Raw genomic sequence first — 25,014 nt, 5'->3', positions numbered from 1 at the left:
AATTATTTGAGGGTGTTTCTGAATACTTATAGAATAGTTTTCACTCTGTTTTGGTTAGTATCAAGTTTGTATTTTTGTCTACAGTAGTAATAATAGAAAATTGTGACACTTTGATCCTTACCTTTCCACTGTCAGTTTGTTATTGTCATCAGAAAACCCTTTTTATATACCCAGCTTCATGTTTAGGTCAGTGCTTGTTAGAGAGATGATCAATGAATATTGTCTTTCCATCTCCAGGTAGATTCAGTACAGCAGTTGTTCTCTCTTAGTCGAACCAGAAAGGGTTCGTTCATGGAGGACATATTTTATGCAGTACTACTAACAAAGTAACTGTACCTTTTTTTAAAGTAACCATTTTTGAAGGATGTACTTGTGATAGTATTTTTCTTGAAAAGCTACTCAGTAATCTGCATATCCTATTTCTTCCCTTTTAAGAAATGCTTGTTTATCGTTTTACTTATGAGGGAAACATCTTTTTCTTTTTGATTGATTAACATGCTTCCTTTGTAGAATTAGCTTTAATAATTTTAACCTTTTCCAAATTTTTCAAAAACTATCGTCATAAAAATTTGACTCAAAGTGATATTGAACTTATTTTTACCCAGGTATAAAGGGGTGTGCAGTAAAAAACCGAAAGCAAGAGATGGGGATAGATTGATAAATGGTAGGGGAGAACAAGTAGTTATAATGACAAGGTAGGAAGCTTGACGAGTTAACTTCTGTGGGTCTTTTTAAAACTTCTAAGCTTCTGCAATCTATTGTCTTCTCACTTGGTGATTTTATTTTGGAATTTCAAGTTTCCTAAACCATGTTCTTGCTATATAATTACCATATATAGTGCTATTCCAGCAAACCTGATCAGTTCAGCTCTCAGTCATTGCAACCTGTTTGTTTTAATGACAGCATAAATTTTAGTTTACTCCATTTTCAGGTCTGTTTTTTTTAACCTACAGTAAGGTGTTTTTCTTTCTCTACTTTAAGATCATAGTAAATGATTTACCGTTTTCCTTTAAAGGGCAGTAAGATATTTGGTGTTTTCATGATGATGCACATTTAAAAAATTCCAGCCAAGTAGAATTTTTTTAAACTGGTTCTTTACAATTTATCATGATAGATACACATGAGTGCTGAATCATCTTTAGGAATTTAGTGGATATTTTCATAATCTAAACAAAACTTTGTCTTTTTTTTTTAAAGGATATATTTATGTTTATAACAAGGCAGTTGAAGGGGCTAGAGGATACAAAGAGCCCACAATTCAATAGGTATTTTTATTTACTTGAGGTAAGCAATATATTCTATCTTGAGATGACATTTTAAACTGGGTTTTGTGCTTGTATATTTTTACTAATTAAAATTTTACCCTTTTCCTTTTTTATGTCTTATTTTTAGAACATTGCTTGGGTCAAGTCATATAACATATGCTTTGAGTTGGAAGACAGTAATGAAATTTTTACCCAATTATACAGAACATTATTTTCAGTTATAAAGTAAGTTTACTTTACAAAGAATATAATCTTTTTTTAAATGTAAAGAATTTTTAACTTACAGGTGAATCTGCATAAACTGTTAACTATGATGAATATTGGAAGGCTAAGAGTTATAACTTAAGAACTCATTAACATAATTTTTATAGATGTTTGGACAGTGAATACAGCTTAATTCTGTACTGTAGAGAATAATATAAGAGTGGCATAAGGTAATCTATAGCCAATATAAAATTTATTTTGGCTTATGTTATTTTCTTTTATTTAAATCACATATTACTGACTCCTTAATTCATGTGAATAGTTGAGTTCTTTGTGTATTCCTTAAATTTATCTACTAGAATTAACTTCCGCAAAGTAGTTTGATTTTCTGAATTTAAGGCAAAACTAAAGTTGCATTTGATTTAATTACTTTTGATTGTGAGACTGGTAAAAATTAGGAAAAAGTAATCCTGGAAATGTAATTTAAAAAATATTTTGGATGCTATTGTAAGATTTGGAAGAGAGGGAAGCTTTAAATGAATATGTAGAATTTGATTTAATTAATACCTGAGTATCAGTTTAAAATAAAGTGTAATGTTCTATGTTATGATTAAATCTTATAAATTTCAGATATACTTTAAATGAAATATCAATTTTGAATTTCAGCAATGGCCACAATCAGAAAGTTCATATGCATATGGTGGATCTCATGAGTTCTATTATTTGTGAAGGTGATACAGTATCTCAGGAGCTTTTGGATACAGTTTTGGTAAATCTGGTACCTGCCCATAAGGTAAGTAGCAATATATATTGAAATGTATCAAAAGCTTGTTAATATTAGGGTCCAGAATTTGCTTACGTTTAAAATGCAATTTATCCTGCTTTATAGTTTTGGAGACTTTTATTTTATTTTATTATTACTATTTTTTTTTCCGGTACGCGGGCCTCTCACTGTTGTGTGGCCTCTCCCGTTGCGGAGCACAGGCTCCGGATGTGCAAGCTCAGCGGCCATGGCTCACGGGCCCAGCCGCTCCGCAGCACGTGGGATCCTCCCGGACCGGGGCACGAACCCGTGTCCCCTGCATCGGCAGGCGGACTCTCAACCACTGCGCCACCAGGGAAGCCCTGGAGACTTTTATTGATTAATATTAATGTACATCACTTGTGTTTAATAAAACATGATACACTTATTAGTCACTAATTAAATGAAGAAATAACAGAGTTAGTACATGTGATAAAGTATCTGTAATAACTCAGTTTTGTATAGGATTATGTTTCAAGGAACACAAATAAGGCCTTAGGTAAAAGACAGTGATGGTGTAGATGGCGGGGAGGGGTGAAATTAAAAGGGAAGTCTTGGGCTTCCCTGGTGGCGCAGTGGTTGAGAGTCCGCCTGCCGGTGCAGGGGACACGGGTTCGTGCCCTGGTCCGGGAAGATCCCACATGCCGTGGAGCGGCTGGGCCCATGAGCCATGGCCGCTGAGCCTGCACATCCGGAGCCTGTGCTTCTCAACGGGAGAGGCCACAACAGTGAGAGGCCTGCATACTGCAAAAAAAACACACAAAGAAAGGGGAAGTCTTTACTAACTTGGAGAAAAGGATATGTTGATGACACAAGTATTTCTTGCCTGGGTGATATTAATCAAGTTGTGTGGGTGTTGTGTGTGTTTTTGTATGTTTCGTTCTTTGAAAATGACTAACACTCTAGTAAGCAGTTGGAAATATGGTTCTGTGATTCACCAGTATAAAGGTCTCTGCAAAATTAAGACCTTTCTGGAAAGATATAACTTAAATTTATAGCTACACAGCATTCACAAATGTAATGCTTCATTAAAAATGACCTCATAATCAAAAATTTCCAAACTTTTAAGAAGTCCATCAATACTGAAAATCAGACACTAAGTAAAAATTCAGATAATATATTTATTAGATAAAAACATTAAATACCTATAAAAGGATTAAAGATAACAGTTTTATGTTTTAATCTCTAGAAGCATAAGAGTTAAAAAGTATGATAGCTAGACATCTGAAAGGAGAAGAAGCTATGGTTAGGAAAAGTAGAAATGAAAAATGTTCATAGACATCAAAATATTTTTTGGATTATAAAAGATATTTAGAGAACTAGGAGGTAGCGCTGAGGAAATTGTACAGATACAGTGAGGTAAAGTTAAGGAAAACATAAACGATAGGATGAAAAGGTCCAGTATATTTAAAAGTGATGCAGAACACTGAGTAAGAATGGAGAAGAGATGATATTCAAGTAGATATTTGCTTAAAATTTTCTAGAACTGACGAAAAGCGTAAATTTATGAGTTAGGTAACAAAAGTGTCATGAACAGAATAAATAAAAATAAATCCCAGTGTAGGCATATCTTGGAGAATTTGTAAAATGACAAAATAGAAATAATCTATAAAGCATCCAGAGGGAAAAGACATAGCCCTTAACAAGGAATAAACATTAAACTGATTGCTGACTTCTCAGTAGCAAGGATAGATGCCAGAACATAATGGACCTATATTTCCAAAGTACTGAGATAAAATAACTGTATATGCTGGCACACAGTTGCTATCCAATTTGAGTGAAATTAAGACATTAAATATACAACTTGTCAATAGATCCTTCCTGAAAGAACTACTATTTGAGTACTTCAGAATAATGGCAATTGAACTTGAAGGAAGTGAAATGTAAGAAGTATTGGTGAACAATGAAATGCTCTAAATAAGAACTGATGTATAAAACAAAAACAGTAGCAATAATAATTATAATGATTAATTAAAGGGATTTTAACAAAATGGTCCTAAACCACTGGATAAAAATAACATGTAAGATTGAATGGCCTAATACAGTCAAAGAGTGATATGATCTTGTTGATGATTAGGAGTACAGAGCTATTGATTTACTTTGAACTTTATTATTTTTTTAAAATTAATTTATTTTTGGCAGTGTTGGGTCTTCATTGCTGTGTGCGGCCTTTCTCTAGTTGCGGTGAGCGGGGGCTACTCTTCATTGCAGTGCGTGGGCTTCTCACTGTGGTGGCTTCTCGTTGCGGAGCATGGGCTCTAGGTGCGCGGTCTTCAGTAGTTGTGGCTCACGGGCTCTAGAGCGCAGGCACAGTAGTTGTGGCGCATGGGCTTATTTGCTCCGCGGCATGTGGGATCTTCCCGGACCAGGGCTCGAACCCATGTCCCCTGCATTGGCAGGCGGATTCTTAACCACTGTGCCACCAGGCAAGTCCCTGACAGGTGGGTTCTTAACCACTATGCCACCAGGGAAGCCCTACTTTGAACTTTAAATGAAGTATTCATGTTAAAATTTTAAGGATTACAATGCAAGGAAGAATTACAATAAATGTAAATGGCCCAAATTTACTACTTCAGGTTGTCAGATTAGATTAAAAATAATTCAACTGGTCATTGTTAATAAGAGATAACAAAAATATTGTCACAAAAAGGTTGTCACTAAAAGGATGGAGAAAAGATTTGCCGTGCCAGGCACATAATAACTGAAGGAAAACTGAAATAACTTGTATTGATTTTAGATGTTATAGTCTTTACCCGGTAAAGAAGGGAGTTATACAATGATAAGTTTTAGTTCTCAGGAAGATGCCTAAACTTGTATTCACATAGGCTCAAAATATATAAAGCATACATTGGAAGAATTATAAGGAGAAACAAACTCACAATTTGGTGGGCCATTTTAATACATTTCCAGTTGATTATAAGTCAAATAGACCAACAGTTCTTGAGGATTTTAAAACAAAAAACTAACAAGCCTCTAGCATTCATAATTAATCTGTCAAAAGAGTAAATCATGATGGCAGTTATAAGAAATTTAGAAATAATAATTAAAATGATACATATTAAAACCTGTGGGATTCAACTTAAATGTTGTTTTAATCTAATTTTAGTTTTTTTTTTTTTTTTTTTTTTGCGGTACGCGGGCCTCTCACTGTTGTGGCCTCTCCTGTTGCGGAGCAGAGGCTCCGGATGCCCAGGCTCAGCGGCCATGGCTCACGGGCCCAGCCGCTCCGCGGCATGTGGGATCTTCTTGGACCGGGGCACAAACCCGCGTCCCCCGCATCGGCAGGCGGACTCTCAACCACTGCACCACCAGGGAAGCCCTAATCTAACTTTATAGTTAAAGTGTCCAGTTCAAGAAATTATAAAAGTATCGTTAGAATATACAGTCCGTACAAGAAAGTAAACCGTGAAGAACAGAAATGAATGAAATAGAAAACACAGTGACATTTCAGAAAAACCTAAAGTTGGTAATTCAAAAAGTATATTAAATAGGCATACCCTTGGCAGTTTGAATCAGAAAAAGGGAGATGGTATTAATATACAATTTTAGAATGAAATGAGGAACAGCAGGCATTAAAAAGATCAAAAAACAATTCCATGAACAGTATTTTATGCTAACATATTTGGAGTTGGACAAAACAAATTTCTAGAAAATAAAACTTGCCAATTTTTCTCAAGAGAGAAAATCTTGAATAACCTTTAACCAATAAAAGAAATTTAATTGGTTTTAAAAACTATATCCATAAAACAAACAAAAATATTTCCTCCTAAACAACGATGATAGTAATAATAGCAACAGCAGCAGAACTCAAACCAAGTATGAAGGAATTTAAACACATCACCAGGAGATTTCTTTTAATCATTTAAGTGCCGTATAATCATGATATTCAGCAAACTTTTTCAGATTATAGAAGAGGAAGGCATGCTCCACGGTTCACATTATGAGCAGAATATAGTCTTCATAGGGAAAACTAGAGAAAACCAAGTTCAAGAAAGGAGGATAATAGGCTAATTTAATTTATAATACATTCATGTAAATCCAATATAAAATAATAGTGGACACTATCCAGAATGATATAAAGTAATATTGGTAATGAGCAAATTGGCTAAATTTTAGGAATTCAAAGATGGATTAACATTAAAAATTATTTGTGGAAATTAACAGAACAAAGAGAAAAAATAGTCAATAGATGTATAAGAAAACCATTTGATAAAATTCAGTATAACTTATGATAAAAAATATTATTAGCATATTTGAAATAGAAAGGAACTTCCTTAAATTGATAAGGTTATGTATGATAACTGCACTTAATGGTGAAATGCTGAAGGATTTTCTTTGAAGTTAGGAACATTGTCAAGATGTCACTTCTACTCAGGAAAAAGTCAAGTATGCTATTTCGAATCGGCATTAAACTAGAAGCCTTAAGTTAGTGGAGTAAAACAAGAGAAAAGATAAAAGGATTAGAAAGAAGAGACAAAACTGAAATTATTTGCAGATGTTATGACTGCCTGTGCAGAAAACACAAAACAATGTACAGATTAGTTTCTAGAACAAATAAGAAAATTCTGCAAAGTTGCTAGATATAAGATTAATATATAAAAATCTGTCAGTATAATTTCAAAAAATTTTTATTTGTATCTTTAACAAAGACTTGAGCTACTTCGAAATTTATTAACAATGTGCATGACCTTAATGTTCAAAGTTATTACAGTTGTTGTTGAAGTGTAAGAGACGACTTAAATATGTTGCATGATTTGTTATAATTGTTTATGTGATGGGAAGCTCAGTATCACAATAATTTCATTCCTCTGCATACTAATAGATAACCTAATCAAAATAGAAATTGTGAATGTGTATTGTGTGTGTATATGTGCATGTGTGTGTAGTTTGACAAATTGGTTTTTGAAGAATAAGAAAGTGGGGACTTATCTTACCTGGTGTTAAGACATTATTTCCATATGTCTCTTTGACTGTAATCAGGCAGTAATAGACAAAGGGACATATGGAAGTAATGGAAAATTTACAAATGGTACATGGTTGTATAGAAACTTGAGAGTGTGAGTATTACAGGGAAGTCATTGGAGGGAATAATGGACTTGAATATCCATATGGAAAATAATATAAGATTCTTATTTCACACCATGCATAAAAATAAATTACGGGCAGAATAAAGATCTAAATCTGAAAAGCAAATCTTTGAAATTTTATTTGAAAATATAAAACAACAAATTAACCTCAATATAGAAAAGAATTTAAAAAATATAGAGAGTGCACAAGCCAAATAGGAAAAGATTAATATATTTGGTTATATTAAAATGAAAACTTTTGTATGTCCTAAGATACCATAAGCATTGTAAAAACATAGGTATGGGCTCTAAGATATGTTGTGCATGTAATTGGCAAATGTTTAGTGTATAGAGAAACTCTACAAATAAGAACAAGACAAAACAGCTCATTTGAAAAATGGCAAAGGTAGTATTTATAGAAAATTATTTCTTATATGCACAAGGAGGCATGTATCAATACAAGACAGCTTAATGTCTATGAATAGGAGAATGAGTAAATAAGCTGTAGCATATTATATATGAAAATACTAAACAGCAGTTAGATATTAATGAAATGATACAATACAAAGCGTCAATGCGGATAAATCTAAAAATACGCTGAATGTGAGTTTCAGGATATATACAATTTTCCTGCTGTCTGTAATATGTTTGAACTGGAGTAGTGATTCCATTTCAGATCTTTGGTCATGATTCTTTCCATCATCAAAATCTCTTAGAAACATATATTCTTAAGGTATTGTTTCTTGTACTTTTTTTCTTTTCATACTTGACTATGTTTCTTTGGGTTTTTTTTGGCAGTGCTGCATGGCTTGTGGTTTCTTAGTTCCTTGACCAGGGCTCAAACCCGGGGCCCCGGCAGTGAGAACGCTGAGTCCTAATCACTGGACGGCCAGGGGATTCCCTTGTTATGTTTCTTATATCCTTGGGCTTCCCTATGCTCTGAGATGTGCTTCGGGAAAATCTGCTTTCCCATAGCTGCCCCAAACTCTTGTCTTCAGCCACCTGAGGATTCCCCATTTCTGCCCGCACTAGGACCCAGTTCATTCTCTTATGATGTTTTGGTTCTTTTGGTCTTGGAGTGAAATAGCCTGTATTTGTACTCAGCTGAACTGATTTGACTTTACAACTAGCTTTACAGTGACTCAGTATCTCCTTTTCTGTCTAATAAACATTTATTGACCTTTTCTATGTGGTTTACCTTATGCTGTGAATAAGATATGAAGAGAATATAATTATCCTTGCTTGGAAGGGATCTTAAGATCTACTAGATCAGTTAGTCTTAGGAGAAAAGTGACTTTGCCATCGCCCTTTTATTCGAATTGAATCTTAAACAGTTTTCTCATTCATTGATTTAACAGTAGCTTTTTGAATACAGGTAATATTTCCTTTTTCATATTTAGTGGTGTATAATATAGATACTGTTTTTTTTTCTTCAGAATTTAAACAAGCAAGCATATGATTTGGCAAAGGCTTTACTGAAGAGGACAGCTCAAGCTATTGAACCATATATTACCAATGTAAGTTTTACTTGTCCAATTGGTTGTCAGAAAGATTAGCCAAAATTTTAAACACTGCTAGAAGCAGAATTTCGGCAAGTGATACATACTTTAACATTTCGTATTGTTTTAATAATTAAGTGTATTTTCTTTCTCCTTATTTAAAATTATTATTGGTTAATACTTTCTAGAAAATTAGCTCTCATATTTGTTCATTCATTTCTCTCTTTCAAATTGCCTAGGAACTAAAACAGTTTTTATTTTGGTTAGCAAGATATACTGTTTCTGTTCTTGGAAATGGAGTTAAATGTAATTAGATAAATCTTATGGAACTTATCATTATTCAGAGAAGTTGCTTACAGCTTTTTGGAAATTAAATTGGTTTGTATAAGAAGAAGATATGAACTAGTATCAAGACATAAAAATTGAAGGCAAGTATGAATAACAGCGGTGTGGTGAAAGTTGCCTATCTTGCTCTCCCTGGGGTAGATTCCATATAAATCTACCTTTTCTGAGAAGGGGGAAGAATTGCAATGAAATGAGCCCTTTCATTATCATCTCAAATCTACTTATTTATGGTTAACGATCTTCTATTTATTTTCAGGAGAAATGTATTTTATCTGATAGATTCACTGATAGAAACTTATTATAAGTTTTAATCTTTCCCCCATAGTTCTGTTGAGTTGCACAACTCTAGGTGGCACCATTCACATTGTTTTCCATGTGAATGGTACCTACTGGAACAAATCTAGAATGCAGTCTTGATGTTGGCCTCTGGAATTGTGTAGCTGGTCTGTCTCTCCACCTGCTTTCCAGTTTTACCCACATCTAAACATGTAAATCTGTCTTCTTGAAAAAAGTGAGAAAGAAAGCCTTTTATAATTACTTATGTACTTAATTTTCCTGAAGTTTATTGGAGAATTTTTCTTGAAGAAATACAAAATTTAGTATATAAAAATACATCATGAAAAGATGTACTTTGAAAATTAACATACTTTATGGAACAGTACTATGGTAAATTCCAGTTTTTGTTACTGGCTTATGACCTTAAATAGTTGTGAGCACATGATGATTTGGAAAAATGTATTTAATTTGTAAAGAAATTGTTTTGGAGGGTGGACTTTCAGAATCTGCAGAATTAAATTGTGTAACCTGTCTTAATAGGTCCAGTCAGATTGCCAGGGAATTCTAAATATTGATTTCTGCAAGTTTTGTGAGTCTTGGGTATTGGCTGCAGTAAATTGGTTAGATTGAGTGGATTGAGTTCTTTCTGTTATGACATAATGGCACTTGAAATCTGTAGAACCAGATTTAAGCATTCTGTTATTAAGTGCCCCTTCCCTTTTCCTTTGCTTCAAGTGCCTGTGAATGACTGTTTCTGCGGCCATTAGATACACTTAGGTGAGCTCCTCCTGGTGGTCATTTATTTAAGTTGATATTGCTGAGCCAGATGTTTTTTAGGGGAACACTTACCTTTTTCTGATGCCTTTTTCTGGCATAAAAAGAAGAAATTAACACTATACTACGTTGATATATTTCCTAGGATTGGGAAAATAAATATTTGATTGGGTAATAAAAGAAAAAAAAGCAAGATAGAATGAGGTGATTAGGTTCATTATACTATTCTCTCAACATCTGTGTATGTCTGAAAGTATTTATAATAAAAATTAAAAGAAAGATAGAAGGATGAAGGAAATACTTTTAGCATTCCCAGGTAAATCAAGATAAAAACATTTCACTGTCACTTAAACCTCATGTTAATTTCCTGCCTTACCTACAGAAATAGACAGCCCCATCCATACTTGGTTATGTCTTTATCAGAAGCTGGGGCTGGGGGCAAGAGGCAAAGGATTAGTAGAATAGTCTGAGCACACTTTCAGTTATATATTTATTTATTCCCATTACTTTGTCATTATTTTCTTATCTCTCTCTGTTTTCCCTATTTTCTTGTCCCTTGACTTATTTGAGAGCTAGCTAAGAAGTCATTAAGAATTGCTTTTTTTTTCCTCCTCTTCTCCCTTATAAATCTACAGTTACATGTAAAATACTTTATGGTGAGTTTAATTCCTTGTGGGATTTTAGTACAGTGTAAAACTCATTCTCAGCCTTTTTGCATTTGTACATGTAATAGCCATTATTCATATATCTTCCTAGTAGAGAATTAGCAAGCAGAAATAGAGGTAGGATGTCAAGGTAGTAATAACCCCACTTCTATCTCTTTTTTACTTGTGTCTTTTTTCAGTCTCATGCATATAGACACATTCAAGTTTCCTCTTTATATACAATGTTGTTTACATATATAGAACTTAAGAAGTCACTGTGGCGTTATAGATTACTTTTTTTTTTTTTTGCGGTGTGCGGGCCTCTCAGTGTTGTGGCCTCTCCCGTTGCGGAGCACAGGCTCCGGACGCGCAGGCTCAGCGGCCATGGCTCACGGGCCCAGCCGCTCTGCGGCATGTGGGATCTTCCCGGACCGGGGCACAAACCCGTGTCCCCTGCATCAGCAGGCGGACTTTCAACCACTGCGCCACCAGGGAAGCCCTAGATTACTTTTTAAAATAAATTTTTTTGTAACTTGACAACTCATGAAACTAAAGTGTGTGTGTGTGTGTGTGTGTGTGTCTATATATATATATATATATAGACACACACATATATATATATATATATAAAAGGTACAACAGTATCAAAACGAAAAGTATATAGTGACAATTCAAAAAATATCCTACATGGATCACTTCTTGGTAATGTTGTTATTTTTTACCAGATCTTTTTAATCACAAGTTTTAGGGGATAGCACAAAAGTATTTTGTTGGATTGAAAAAATGTATCAAGCTTGTCTTGATGTAGGTAAAATTTGGTTAATTTGCTTAATCTCACTTAGCCTTAGTTATTGGAGTTAATAATGCTTGGGTTGATGGTAGAGAATGTGTTAACTGATGTGAAAGCACTTTTGTAATTAAAATTGATCATTTAAATCTAAGGTAGAATTTCTTATCGACCTTTAACTTACTCCTCTTACTCTTTTCATTAGGAGGCAGTTGTTATAATTTAATTTGTTATGTGAAAATTAGTTACCATTTGTAAGTAAAAGACTAATGTTTTTTGGTAGGAAATACTTTATTCAAATCTATATCTGCTTCTTCACTGAATTGCATACCCTCAGGAAGGTTGTTTCACCTATAGTTGTATTATAGTACCTGTTACATATCATTCATTCATTTATTGAATCTATTTTGGATACCTCTGTCAGGCAGTATATCAGGTTCTTGTTATACAGTGAAGACTGATTTGGAGATAGATGGAGATTATAAGTGTCAAATAAATGTTTTTGATGGAATTTGTAGGACGTTACACTGGGTTTTTGTTGTTGTTGTTGTTTTGTTTTTTCCCATTTTCAAATGAGTTTTCCCCAGACTGATAGAAGAAGAGGATGGTTTGATCACCAAGATGGCCAGATTGGAAAGGATTATTTTCTGTTAAGAAAGGTAGATTTATCATTTTTAAACAGGAGAAATTTTTCAAATGGAAACAACGAAGCCACTTTATCTTCAACTTGAATGAGAATTTAACCTTTGGTGTCATGAAATTCTTTTCCCACAAAATTGATGAACATGGAGGACAGACAAGTTATTTTTAAAACCAATAAAGAAAGAATAGTAGAATAGAATTTTTTTCTTTTTATCCCTTCATGGCTAGGTGGTTGGTACAGGTTCATAGATCTAAAAAACTTAAGAACAACACAGGAACTAAAAGTAATCAGAGGAGACATTGAAATGTATAGTCCTGACTGTACTTTCCAGATAGAAAACCTGATTAAGCCAAGTTGTTTATTAACTGTCACAGAAAGAAGAGATCAGGGCAGCTTGTGTGGTGTAAAGAATCCTTAATTCCTTCTTCAAGGAGATAAAAGATACTGTGGAGAATATGTGGGATATGCTCTGGGTTAATTTTTTACATATTTGGAAGACTTTAAATAGAAAGGAACTTGATCATTATGCCATGTATTTTTACCATTTTCAGTAGTAATATGATGAATGAGTGTGCAAACTAGTTAGTGCTGGCTGCTTATAGAAAAAAATTGTTCACATTTGGATTTTCCTTGTGTTTGTATGTGCTTTTAATTGGACTTTAATTAGTGCTATAAACTTTGTATGTATATATACATTATCAGAATATAAAAGAAGACAAAGTATTAGAAAGATATTGTTTTGCCTTGTAAATATAAAATTACGTATTTTAAAAATGGAATTGGTTTCTACTATGAAGGTGTAAGGCTTTGTCTTCCATACTGTTGTCTCCCATACTGCTGTGGTGAACAAAATGTGATCCCTTGCCCTTAAGAAATTTATCTAGTAGAGAAACTAAGACATGTGTACAAATAACTGTAATATAGGATAAAATATGGTAAGTACCATAATGTGGAATAAAGTGTATTTGGTAGGTAGGGTATTTATTGATATGCTAATTGATGAGTCAGTACAAATTGCTTGTCTTTTAATATGTATGAGGTGAATTCCATGTTTTATGTAGCCAGTAGTGATTTCCCACCTTCTTAGAAAATGTTTTAGTATGCCTGTTTTGACTCTGTATAGAACGATAATGAACTTAATTGAATAATAAAATTTCAGAAAATTCACTTTATCTATGTTGTTTCTATTAATGATAAATTTTCTTTCTCAAAAGTTTTTTAATCAGGTTCTGATGCTTGGGAAAACATCTATCAGCGATTTGTCAGAGCATGTCTTTGACTTAATTTTGGAGCTCTATAATATTGATAGTCATTTGCTGCTCTCAGTTTTACCCCAGCTTGAATTTAAATTGAAGGTAACTATTCTAAAAATAATATGGTTTTATCAGCCAGATTAGCAAAGCACATTATTTGTGGATTTTTAATCCTTATAGTGGTTTTAACTGAATGTTACCCATGTGGTGGTATTACTGTTATTTATTTACATGTTTGTGCCTTGCATATTTGTGTATCTCCAGTGCCTGGCATGGTGCCTAGCAGATAAAATCTGATGAATTAATGGTTAGCAGAATGATATTTTCCTTCAGATGTTTTCCAGATAAATTCTGGGTTGTGACTAACTTTTGAGGTCATGGGTATACATCAAACTTTTACATTTTTAAGGCATAGTTTATAGTGGTTCCCAAGACCCCTTGATGTGCCATAAAAATAGTTTAGGATCTGTTATCCACATAGGGTGAAATATTTTCCCTTTATGAATATTATCTTGTACTTGCCTAGCCTATCTTGAAAGCTCCTTTGCTTTTCACATGGCTTTCTGGAATCTTTCGGTAACGTCCTTATTGCCTTGCCATTAAATTATGCCATAAAATTGAGTTTCATTTGCAGATTTGGGGCATGTTTTCTCTTTCAAAGTATTACATAAAGATTAAATAAATCTGGTTATAATTAATACTGTTTGATGAACCCCACTGTACCACCCAGAAAAGTTTTTAAATGATTTCTGTGTTGTATTTCTTGTTTCTAAAAATTTGAATTTGTCTCTTTGAAAACTACAAAATAAACAGTTTATGTTGGTAGTGTAAATACCCCCAAAATGCAGCAAATAATTATTCTCATTTTATGCTGGGGCATATTTCTGGTGTATTTCTCAAGTGAAACATTTGATTCACTGGCCTTCCTCTACCCCCTTTTTTCATGTAGTTAGCAATTTTGATGGGCAAAAGGCAGTCATACCTTTAATTATTTGTTGCTTTGATTTTCTCTAATAAAAATATTGAATACTGTAAGAAATACAAAAATAAGAATTATCATCCCTGCTTTCAGCAAATTTAACATCTATTATGGGAGGAAGAGGAAAAAATCCATATCTAATAAGAGGCCAAATATTATAAGTATCATAAAAGATACAGACAGCATACAATTGAAGCAAAGGAAACAGCATGCAGAATCATATAGAGGTAGGAAGGTGCTGGGTGAATTTGCAGAACACAAAGAATTACAGTTGCATGGTAGCATAAAGTAAGTTTAAATCATTCCTGGCTGCCCATTAGAATCTTCATCTGTGGAGCCTTAATAAACAAACAGATGTCCAGGCATTAACCCAGATCAGAATTTCTGGCAGTGGAGTCCAGACATGAGTTTTTGTTTGTTTGTTTGTTGTTTCTTAAAAGCCTTATAGGTCATTCTAACGTGCAGCCAGGGTTAAAACGTACTTTTTTAGAGGAATAATCAAATAATAGAGATGAGTCGGGTCATATCATGGGGGCTTTAAATGCTGGGCTTTGGCATTGGTTTAAAATTTAAAAGATCTGTACAGTGCCATCCAAGTACCTTGAATATTAGTGGTTTTAACAATCTCTGTCACATTTTGTGTTCAAGTCTAGTATTGTAGCTGGCTCATTCATTTAAATATTGTCATTTGTTGGAGGTACCAAAGCAGTAATAAAATTTGAGTTCTCATCCCCAGAGTACCCATTTTCTATATAAAGTGGAAACTTTAGTTTTTGCATGTGTAAGGCTTCCTCATGTCGTTGAACTGCATTATGAATCTGGTGTATGTAGATGAACGGACTCTCCTGTTGGGAGATTTAGTGCATATTTATTTCTACAAAGGGCTTAACAAGTACCTTCATACATAAGTCTCTGTTTACTGTAGGACTGGCCTCTATCAGTGTCTATTCTTAAAGACCACGAATAGTTTTTCAAGGGTCCCAAGTAGGTTTGATGCAAGTTAGTTTTTGATTTTGATTTTGAATGGAAACAAGCCTCAGTTGTAGGAGAGGCCACTAAATTTTAATCAGACTTTGGGATGAATTTTCATGTAGGAGAGTACTCCTTTAATGTAATTTGAAATGATTAGAATATTTAAGGTAACATTTAATTTTATGAAAAATATATTAAACATTTTTATGTATAATTTTTCAGCTGAAGTTAATAAAAAGTTTTCTGTGGAATTGGAGATTAAGGGAAATCAGGGGAAAAATTATTCTCAGTATATCTACCTCATGGTTTTAAAGCTGTGGTTGTGTTTTGTTTTAGAGCAATGATAATGAGGAACGCCTTCAAGTTGTTAAACTACTGGCAAAAATGTTTGGGGCAAAGGATTCAGAATTGGCTTCTCAAAACAAACCACTTTGGCAGTGTTACTTGGGCAGGTATATGATTTTGGTGTTCTGTTTAACAGTAATATGTGTTTATATCTACTTACTATTTTAAAACAGCACCCACATTTAAGATTGTTTTCTGAAATCATAAAAATGAGGGGTTTTATATTTTGAAATTCTTGAATGCTGATGGTGATTGGCCATATTTACAGTTTCCCCTTCTTATTTTGTCTTCATTAATTTTTAAAAGATGATACATTTAAAAAACTATCTCACAAAGTATTATAATCATGAAATTGAAGTGTATTGTTACATAGCAGTGATTGATTAATTCCAACCAGAAATACATCATGGTGAGATACAGCCTCTCCACAAAGAAATTATATTTAATTAGATTATTTGGAGACATTGTAAAGATAAAAGGGTATCCATAGAATGAATAAATAAATGATTATGTATATTCCTCCTACTAACCTCCTGTCTACGTTTCTTATGATAATGAGGAAATGATAACCTGGGCTTCTTATATGCTTTTAATGATCCACAAACCTCCTGAAATCGGTTGCAAAATTTTGAATGTGTTTCTATATTTTTTCTGTGAGAGGGGTTTATTTTATTACTTTTCTAAAGATACCCCGACCTTGAATATGTTAAAACCACTTCCAAGTACCCTGGCTGAAACCTACTTTGACCCTGAGGATAGAGGAGGATTTTTTCTCCCTTTTATAATTATGCTTATAACAAATCATGCAATTAAGTTGTAAATAAACAAGTAAATAGGATTGAGATTCTTACTCTGTTTTCTTTGTATTGAAATATTTGCATTGTCATCACCACTTTTCTTTCCATTTTGTTACCAGAACTATCAATGATTATGATAAAGATAATCTCTTCTGGTCTTGTTTTTCTAATTTGTCAAATCATATAAGCCTTTATATGTTAAGCCCTAAATTCTTACTCTGTTTTCTTATCTCTTATGTAGCTCAATAATAATATTTAACAAGGTGTGTTAAACTAATAAATATTAAACCATTGTCATTTTGAGTGTGATTTCTAGACTTTTTCCCCTTAAATACAATGAGCAAGAGGGCAAAATAGTTTGTTTAATTAAACTGTGCAACTAAAATCAAAATCTGTTTTATTTAATGTGCTAAAACAAATACAGTTTTACATATAGACATTTAATATATCTTTAAATCAGGACTTGGATTAGCCAGACTTTATAGGATTTTAGGAGGAAAAATTCTAATTTAAACTTTTTACCTTTTGATTACATTGTAATTTTTCCTTCTTTTATTAATGACATAAAACTTGCACATTATTACCAATTTTAGGGAGCTAGAGTATTTTTTTAAAGATGTCTTTTAATGGTTATTTGGTACATGTTTAGTTGAGAAAGGTTAAAGTGTATAGGGATTGAGTACTTGGGTTCAGAACACTCAGGAAACTATATGAGACCAGAGACTAGATTTTTTTTTTTTTTGCAGTACGCGGGCCTCTCACTGTTGTGGCCTCTCCCGTTGCGGAGCACAGGCTCCGGACGTGCAGGCTCAGCGGCCATGGCTCATGGGTGCAGCCGCTCTGTGGCATGTGGGATCTTCCCGGACCGGGGCACGGGGGCACGAACCCGTGCCCCCTGCATCAGCAGGCAGACTCTCAACCACTGCGCCACCAGGGAAACCCCAGAGACTAGATTTTATAGACTAGATTTTTTTGAGTGTACTTCATAAAGCAGTTTGTTTCCTAATAATAATCTTTTATGAGTAATTTGTTGCTCCTTCAGAAGACTTTTTTTCTTTTTGATGCTAAATTTTGTTTCTTATGGTATTAGGTGATACAAGATTTGGAGACTTTTTGGTCTTCGAGAATTAAGACATGAAAATGTCAAATGGAAAATTCTTGCTTCACTTTAACGTTCTTGTTGTTACTTAAGATTTAAAAAAAAAAACACTGCTTTGTAGTCCACAGTGAACTTATGTGTATAGGCTTTGAACATCAATGGTTTAGAGACAACTAGGCGTCATGTGCTTCCTGGTGGAGGAACACAATGCCATTATCAAGTAGTCTTGCTAAAAAATGAACCTGAATATGATCAAGTCTAGAGACCTGATTCCTAATGTGCAGGATTTAGGAGAGAGGGGAACCTGTTAATTGACATCAGAATGATAAAATTATCAAAATCTAAACTGTGGAAAAACACTACACACACAAACACAAAACAGTTGCTTCACCAGATTACAAAGGAAAAGAAAAAGATAGAGAGGGAAAAAATATGAGTAAAAGATACTTAAATGACTTATCAACGAAAGAGTTTTAACTTTTTAGAGATACATACTAAGGTATTTACATATACATGTAAAAATTTGCTTTGATATTAGTGGAAATAATTATGATAGATAGGAGTAATTTCGGCACAATTTTAGAGTCATATAAAGTAATACAGGGTTTAGTGCAAGATCTACCAAACATTTGTGAATGTTCTGTATTTAAGAAAGAATAATTTGAGGAAAAGCTTTCTTTTCAGTGTGGGATTTAATAATGTATATGTGTATTATGTATACACAATATACTTGCATAAACAGATACATTTGAAATTATAGGGCTTCCCTGGTGGCACAGTGGTTAAGAATCCGCCTGCCAGTGCAGGGGACACAGGTTTGAGCCCTGGTCCGGGAAGATCCTACATGCTGCGGAGAAACTAAGCCATACGCCACAACTACTAAGCCTGTGCTCTAGAGCCTGCGAGCCACAACTACTGAGCTTGCATGCCACAATTACGGAAGCCCGCATGCCTAGAGCCCATCTCCACAACAAGAGAAGGCACCGCAATAAGAAGCCTGCGCTCCACAATGAAGGAGTAGCCCCTGCTCGCCTGAGCTAGAGAAAGTCTGCGCGCAGCAGCAAGGACCCAACACAGCCAAAAATAATAATAAATAAAATAAAATAAATAAATTTATATATAACAAAAAAGAAAGTATACTATTTATAGGAAAAATTTTGTCATTCCAGTTCTTGTATTTGAGCCAAATGTGTACTGTTTAAACATCCTCATTAAAAGTACATAGTTCTCACAGGAGATTGACCTAGTTTAATATAGAGGTTCCAAAGCATTCTTACATACATAGTATATCAAAAACTTTGTTAAAATAGTCTGGTTCTGCTTTGAATTATCCTGTATAAATTGTTTTTTCTTTTAATTAGAGAAATAAATATAAAGTAAGTGCAGGATAAACACTTATCTCTCTCTCGTATTTTAAAGATTACTCTGTGACTTTATATTTTATCAGGTTTAATGATATCCATGTACCAATCCGCCTGGAATGTGTGAAATTTGCTAGCCATTGTCTCATGAACCATCCTGATTTAGCAAAGGACTTAACAGGTACTGTATACCTATAATGGCAAATATTCCTAGATGCTCTTTGGTGAAAAAAATTGGTTTTATATATAGGGAAAAAAACCTTTTTATTTTTGGTTGTTTTTTGTGATTATTCTCAGTGAAGTCTTCTTGTTTCAGTTCATCATCATGGTGAAGCTACAGTTTTTACCTCCTAGTACCTACATAGACTAGAAGCACTTACATAAAAAGTAGCATTATCAGAGACAATATCGGTTTCTTAATTTAAGAACAATTCTACAAGTATTTCAGGCATTTGGATTTGAACAGGTCTTGACTTTGAATAGATTATGGAACTTCAGTCGTCTTTAATATTTTGAGAACTTAGGTGAGAGTCATTAATTTATGAACTAATTTAACCATGCTTAATGGAGGTAACTTTTCTGAAATCTGTATATTGATGAGGTATTTCAGAACTTTGCATTTTTATAGTAATGAAAATACTGTGTATCTGACTGTTGCTGCTCTGTTAAGGTTTTTAAAGTTATGAAATAGTTCAGAGAATACGGATGAATACAGCAGCCACTGTCTTCCTCAGAAATGTTAGCATTTTGATGTATTAGCTTAGGAGTTTAAAAAAAGAAAGTAAATTGTAGATACAGTTGAAATGCTGTTCACAACTCCTCTCATTCCTACTTCTGTAGAGGGTAACCTCTCTATTAAATTTGTTGTGCATTCTGTTCATGTTTTTCTATCTATGTCACATGTGTATCTGTACATAAGTTATATATAGTATTCTTATGTGATTTGAAAATTTTATTGAAATAATTTGAATTTGATATAGTTGAACTTATTCCCACTATCTTGTGTTTTCTATTTTGCATGCCTATTCTTTGCTTCTTTTATTTCTGTTTTTCTTCTCTTCTGCCCAACTGATTAGTTTTCTTCTCATTTTTCCTTTTTTATCCATATGGGCTTGGAAGTTACATTCTCCTTCATGCTTTTACTGCATAGTTGATTAATAAAGTCTGAAATTAATCAGAACACTAGCTTCTTTCTGAGCAATCCAGGACCCTTGAATGGTTTACCCCTGAGCACTACCTTCCCATCTTTCATATTATTGCTTGTTATTATTTAGTTATTTACTCTTTTTAAAATTTTACCAACTTGTAGTACATTTTAAACTGCTTTTTCTGGGAGATATCCTGCTTGGAGAACCCTCTGTCTACCTGCTGACACCTGAACTTGGACTGCTCGCTGTGTGTGAGCTTCTGATTTATAGCATTCATCTTAAGATGATTTATTCTTCCTCTCTCTTTTGCCTTCCCCCTCTCCTTCCCTTCTTTTCTCCCCCCTTCTGTGTGACCCTGAGTGTGTGTGTGCGCGTGCGTGCATGGGTGTGTCTGTGTATGTCTGTCTGTTTCTTCCTTTTCTCTTCCTCCTTCTCTTTTATCCTGGATGTTTCTTTTACTCTGGAGCACCCTTTTCTTGTGTTATGGGTACAGTATTCTCTGAGAATACTAATGATAGTATTTTGGAGTTTTCGTTTTCTTAAAAATGTCTGTTTCACCCACTTGTTTTTCCCACTTTTTATTTGCTTTTGTCTGTATTTTCCATGTTAGAGGCTTTCCTCAAATGCTTGGCAATCCATGACTGTCGGCTTTTATTAAGAGTGGGGGACTAAATTAAAAGCTGTTCAGAAAGCCCTGAGCGTATGGATGGGATTGTTCACTCTGAACTTCACTGTAGGGTGATCAGGGTGGGTTGTTTGTTGGAAAACCTTTAGTTTAGATACTTTCTCTTTGGCTATTCAGATTCCCCAGAAAAGAGTATCCTACCAGGAGTTTAATTTTAATTGCTTGTGTCTTTGGGACACCAAGTATTATTACTTTATTTTTTATTATAGAGTGGTATTTCATTGTATGAATACACCATAATTTGCTTATATCCATTTTTTTTTCTTTTGATGGATATCTGGGTTGTTTTTGCTCTGGGGTGATTATGATTAAGATTACAGTGAGTATTCTTGTATAAGTGTTTCTGTGGATTTATGTTTTTATTTCTCTTTGGAACTACTTAGGAGTAAAATTGCTGGTCATAGGGTAAATGTATGTTTAACTTTATAAGAAATGACCAAGTTCTTCATAGTAGTTATACTATTTCCCACTTGCACCAGAAATGTTTGAGGGTGCAGTTGTTCAGCATCCTTGCCAACATTTTGTATGGTCAGTCTTTTTGGTTTTAGCCATTCTCATAGGTCTTGATGTTTGTTCTGATTTTAATTTGCATTCTCCTGATGACTAATGAGATTAGTCATCTTTTTATGTGCATATTGATACATATGTTCTTTTATGAAGTATCTGTTTAAATTTTAAACCCATTCTTTTTTAATTGGCTTGTTCGTCTTTTTTTTTCTTGTTGATTTGTAGTAGTTCTGTACATAGTCTGTATCTTTTTAAAGTATTTTTTCCATAGTCAGAACTTCAGTGCATTGTTTACTCTTGGCTAAATAATAGATATTTTGTTTTTTTATAGCTGTCTGAAATATACTTTAGATGTGAATAATTTCACCAATAACCTTTTTAGTCCTTCTCATTGTTTTGAATGTTTTGCTTTATCAAAGGATAGTGTACAGTTTCATTTTTTATGAAACATTTATCTTGTTATGTATTTCCTAGTCTCTAGCCTCCTGGCACATTTTAATTTTTAGAGTTGGCTAAAAGACAGATTTGAAAAATCTAGGGGTCTAACTATTAATGCAGATTTTCAACCACTCCATTCCATGTTTTCAGCTGCTGTCTTCATCTCTGCCTTTCTCATTGCTTGGTGCCTTGAATTTCAGGGTTCTTCTACCCTGGAAATGAGCTTGTCTATGGCTTTTCTTTCCCTTTTAGGTTTCATCCTTCTCTTTTGTCTCTGGGCATTTACCAGTCATCCATCTGCCAAAATTTTGGTGAGAAATCTCTTCTGCTATGATCTCTTCTCTTGTTACTTGTCCCTTTTAAAAGACATTTTCTGAGGGTTTCAGGAGTGAGCTGAAATAAATATGTTAAAAACATACATTTATCTTCTTTTCTCCATAGGGTGTTTGTGAGCTTCATCCTGTGCCTTCAGCCAAGTTTTGAGGGACGTAGCCATATTGGGAAGAGTATTGTTAGATGCTGCATCATGCTAACTGTTGAGAATTTCTTCTTTGTCCTGTTTTCTCTTCCTCTGCACAGTTAATATCTATAGGTTAATAGCTCTTGTGTATACCTGTTTAATATGAATGATTTGTTTTAGTGAAATGAGGATGTATCTGAAAATTGATGGTGTGTCATTGGTTTTTCCATTTTTTAGTGACACCTGAAATAATAATACATATTACATTTGAAACAAGTGCAGCGAAAGATAAAAACTCCTGTCTTTATCTTGAGGGGTAAATGAATTTGAGATATATTTAGCATGGGGCATTTGAAATCAATACTAAAAATAACCTTGTTTTCTGTGATACATAAAATAATATTTCCATTTCTTCAGAAGTTTTTTAGCGACATATTGTCTTAAACACTTTTTGAAATAGTTCCTGTTAGTAGAGAATGCTCAAGGTGGAGGGGCTTAGGACCTGGGCATTGATTTTATGAGCTTTTGCATTATATTGTTAACTGTTAATTTATTGAGAAGTAAATCCATTCACAATCATAAGCTCTGTTTGTTGTTTATAGACATGGCTATGTATGTTACTCCAGATCCAAACAACGAAATTTTATCTTACTGGTCATATAATTAAAAAGCTGAATAATAATTTATGTTCACTTGTGGTACCTCTTCTTTAAACCTAATATATCATTACTGAAGATTGTTAATTTTTTCTTTCAGCTTTCTCAGTGCCAGATCTGAACTTCCATGTTTTTGACTTTAAGATTCTCCTCTAGTCACTCGTAATTGTTAAGTGTTTCATTTCTTCTGTCTTCCCTTTGGCCTTCCTTTTAGTTCAGTTAAACAGAATTGCCTTACGGTCTTTCCTGTAATCCTATTTCTTGGCTGCCATTACCTTAATTTTACTCTTTCAATAACCTCACTAAGGGTTTACGTAGTTAAGGGACAGAAACTTGAATTCTCTAGCCTTTTCCGATTAGAACCACTTGACTTGAATATTTTAACCATTTAAAAAACAAAAGTGAAATATTTAACATTGATATACTTCTTGGTTCATTTATATGGTTTGTTGAATTAATGAGTTTAGGAACTCCTTAGTTAACTACCCTGTCCCACAAATGGGGAGGGGATTTACTCCTCAGTTGCATGTAAACTACTGTATTTTGCCTGAAGGACTGACCGTCTTTCCTTCTTCCTTCTCTTTCTCCCTTTCTCTCTTACCTACTCCTAATGTTTTTGAAATATTGAACCTTCTACTTAGGTTTTGTTTTTGTTGTGGTTTACTTTCAAAGATCTTATGCAATCTTTTCAAACATTTTAGTTGTCAAAGTTTCATTTTAATCAAATAAAATTTTATCTTTCAGAGTATCTTAAAGTGAGGTCACATGACCCTGAGGAAGCTATTAGACATGATGTTATTGTGTCTATAGTTACAGCTGCTAAAAAGGATATTCTTCTGGTCAATGATCACTTACTTAATTTTGTGAGAGAGAGAACATTAGACAAACGGGTAAGTAGGGTTAATAATTATTAGTAGGTTTGCATTTTGAATACTTGAAGTTTAATAGTATTTCATTTGAAAATATTGAGATTTAAATGTAATTAGCCCTTTTTGGGGGGGAGGCATTTTAATATCTAAAATAATGTTTATGAGAAGATTTTATTTTTTGTTACATTAAATTTTATTAGTTTTTCTTTATTAGGATTATTTGTTCTCATCCTCAAAATGGGTCAGCTCTAAATGGTAGAGTAATCAGATGTTTAACCTGTACACTAATTTTAGTAAGTGACCTTTGAAAAGGCCTCTGAACACAACTTCTCTTTTCTCTTTTTCCTTTCATATGGGTATCAGTTCATAGTCCTCTAGCTGATTGTATTATAATTTCTATGGAATGGAAAATACAAGATGTTTTCTTTTTTCTTTTAATTAATTAATTAATTAATGGCTGTGTTGGGTCTTTGTTGCTACATGCAGGCTTTCTCTAGTTGTGGCGAGTGGGGGCTACTCTTTGTTGTGGTGTGCAGGCTTCTCATTGCAGCGGCTTCTCTTGTTGCGGAGCATGGGCTCTAGGAGCGTGGGCTTCTCTTTTTGCGGAGCATGGGCTCTAGGAGCGTGGGCTTCAGTAGTTGTGGCGCACGGGCTCAGTTGCTCAGTTGCATGTGGGATCTTCCCGGACCAGGGATCGAACCTGTGTCCCCTGCATTGGTAGGCGGATTCTTAACCACTGCGCCACCAGGGAAGTCCCAAAAATGTTTTCAACATGGCAAAGCTAACCCCAGCAGAGCAGCATGCTTCGAGCCTATCTCCCATGACCCCAAATCTTCCTTCTAGAGCACTGAACAGCTCCACTCTTTAGTTAGTGGCTTCTGAAGAGGGCACTGTGTCTTACATTTGTATTCCATGTTGCCTAGAATGTATTAGGCACTCAGTAAGTGTTTCAGTGAATATTTATTCTCCCCTCCTCCCCTTTGCCTTTCCTTGATGGCATGGATTTTACAGACTTAGACTTAAGAGTAATTTTGGTGAAGGATGAAAATCTTTGGTGTATTTAGGGGTTAATAAGCAAAGAAAGTGGGAGGCCTCTTGGTAGATATTAATAGCTCTAACTAGGTAAAAACTTCACAACAT

At 34.0% G+C, this 25,014-nt stretch overlaps 1 protein-coding gene across 1 annotated transcript in view; it reads left to right on the top strand.

The window, feature by feature from the left end:
* PDS5B (PDS5 cohesin associated factor B) overlaps positions 1-25,014 on the top strand; it is a 194,202-nt gene that overhangs the window by 79,496 nt on the left and 89,692 nt on the right. Inside the window, exons 4-11 of the mRNA XM_082675608.1 lie at positions 1,198-1,284; positions 1,393-1,490; positions 2,136-2,262; positions 8,774-8,854; positions 13,520-13,660; positions 15,846-15,961; positions 19,198-19,292; positions 23,750-23,895. Of these exons, the coding sequence (XP_082531734.1) occupies positions 1,198-1,284; positions 1,393-1,490; positions 2,136-2,262; positions 8,774-8,854; positions 13,520-13,660; positions 15,846-15,961; positions 19,198-19,292; positions 23,750-23,895 (891 nt within the window). The remainder of the gene's footprint in view (positions 1-1,197; positions 1,285-1,392; positions 1,491-2,135; positions 2,263-8,773; positions 8,855-13,519; positions 13,661-15,845; positions 15,962-19,197; positions 19,293-23,749; positions 23,896-25,014) is intronic.

Source organism: Grampus griseus (assembly GCF_964374135.1).
Source record: "Grampus griseus genome assembly, chromosome: 18".
In the NCBI taxonomy this organism is placed as follows: Eukaryota; Metazoa; Chordata; class Mammalia; order Artiodactyla; family Delphinidae; genus Grampus; species Grampus griseus.
Note: the sequence above shows the minus strand (reverse complement) of the source record. Positions and strands in the feature narration are given on the sequence as shown.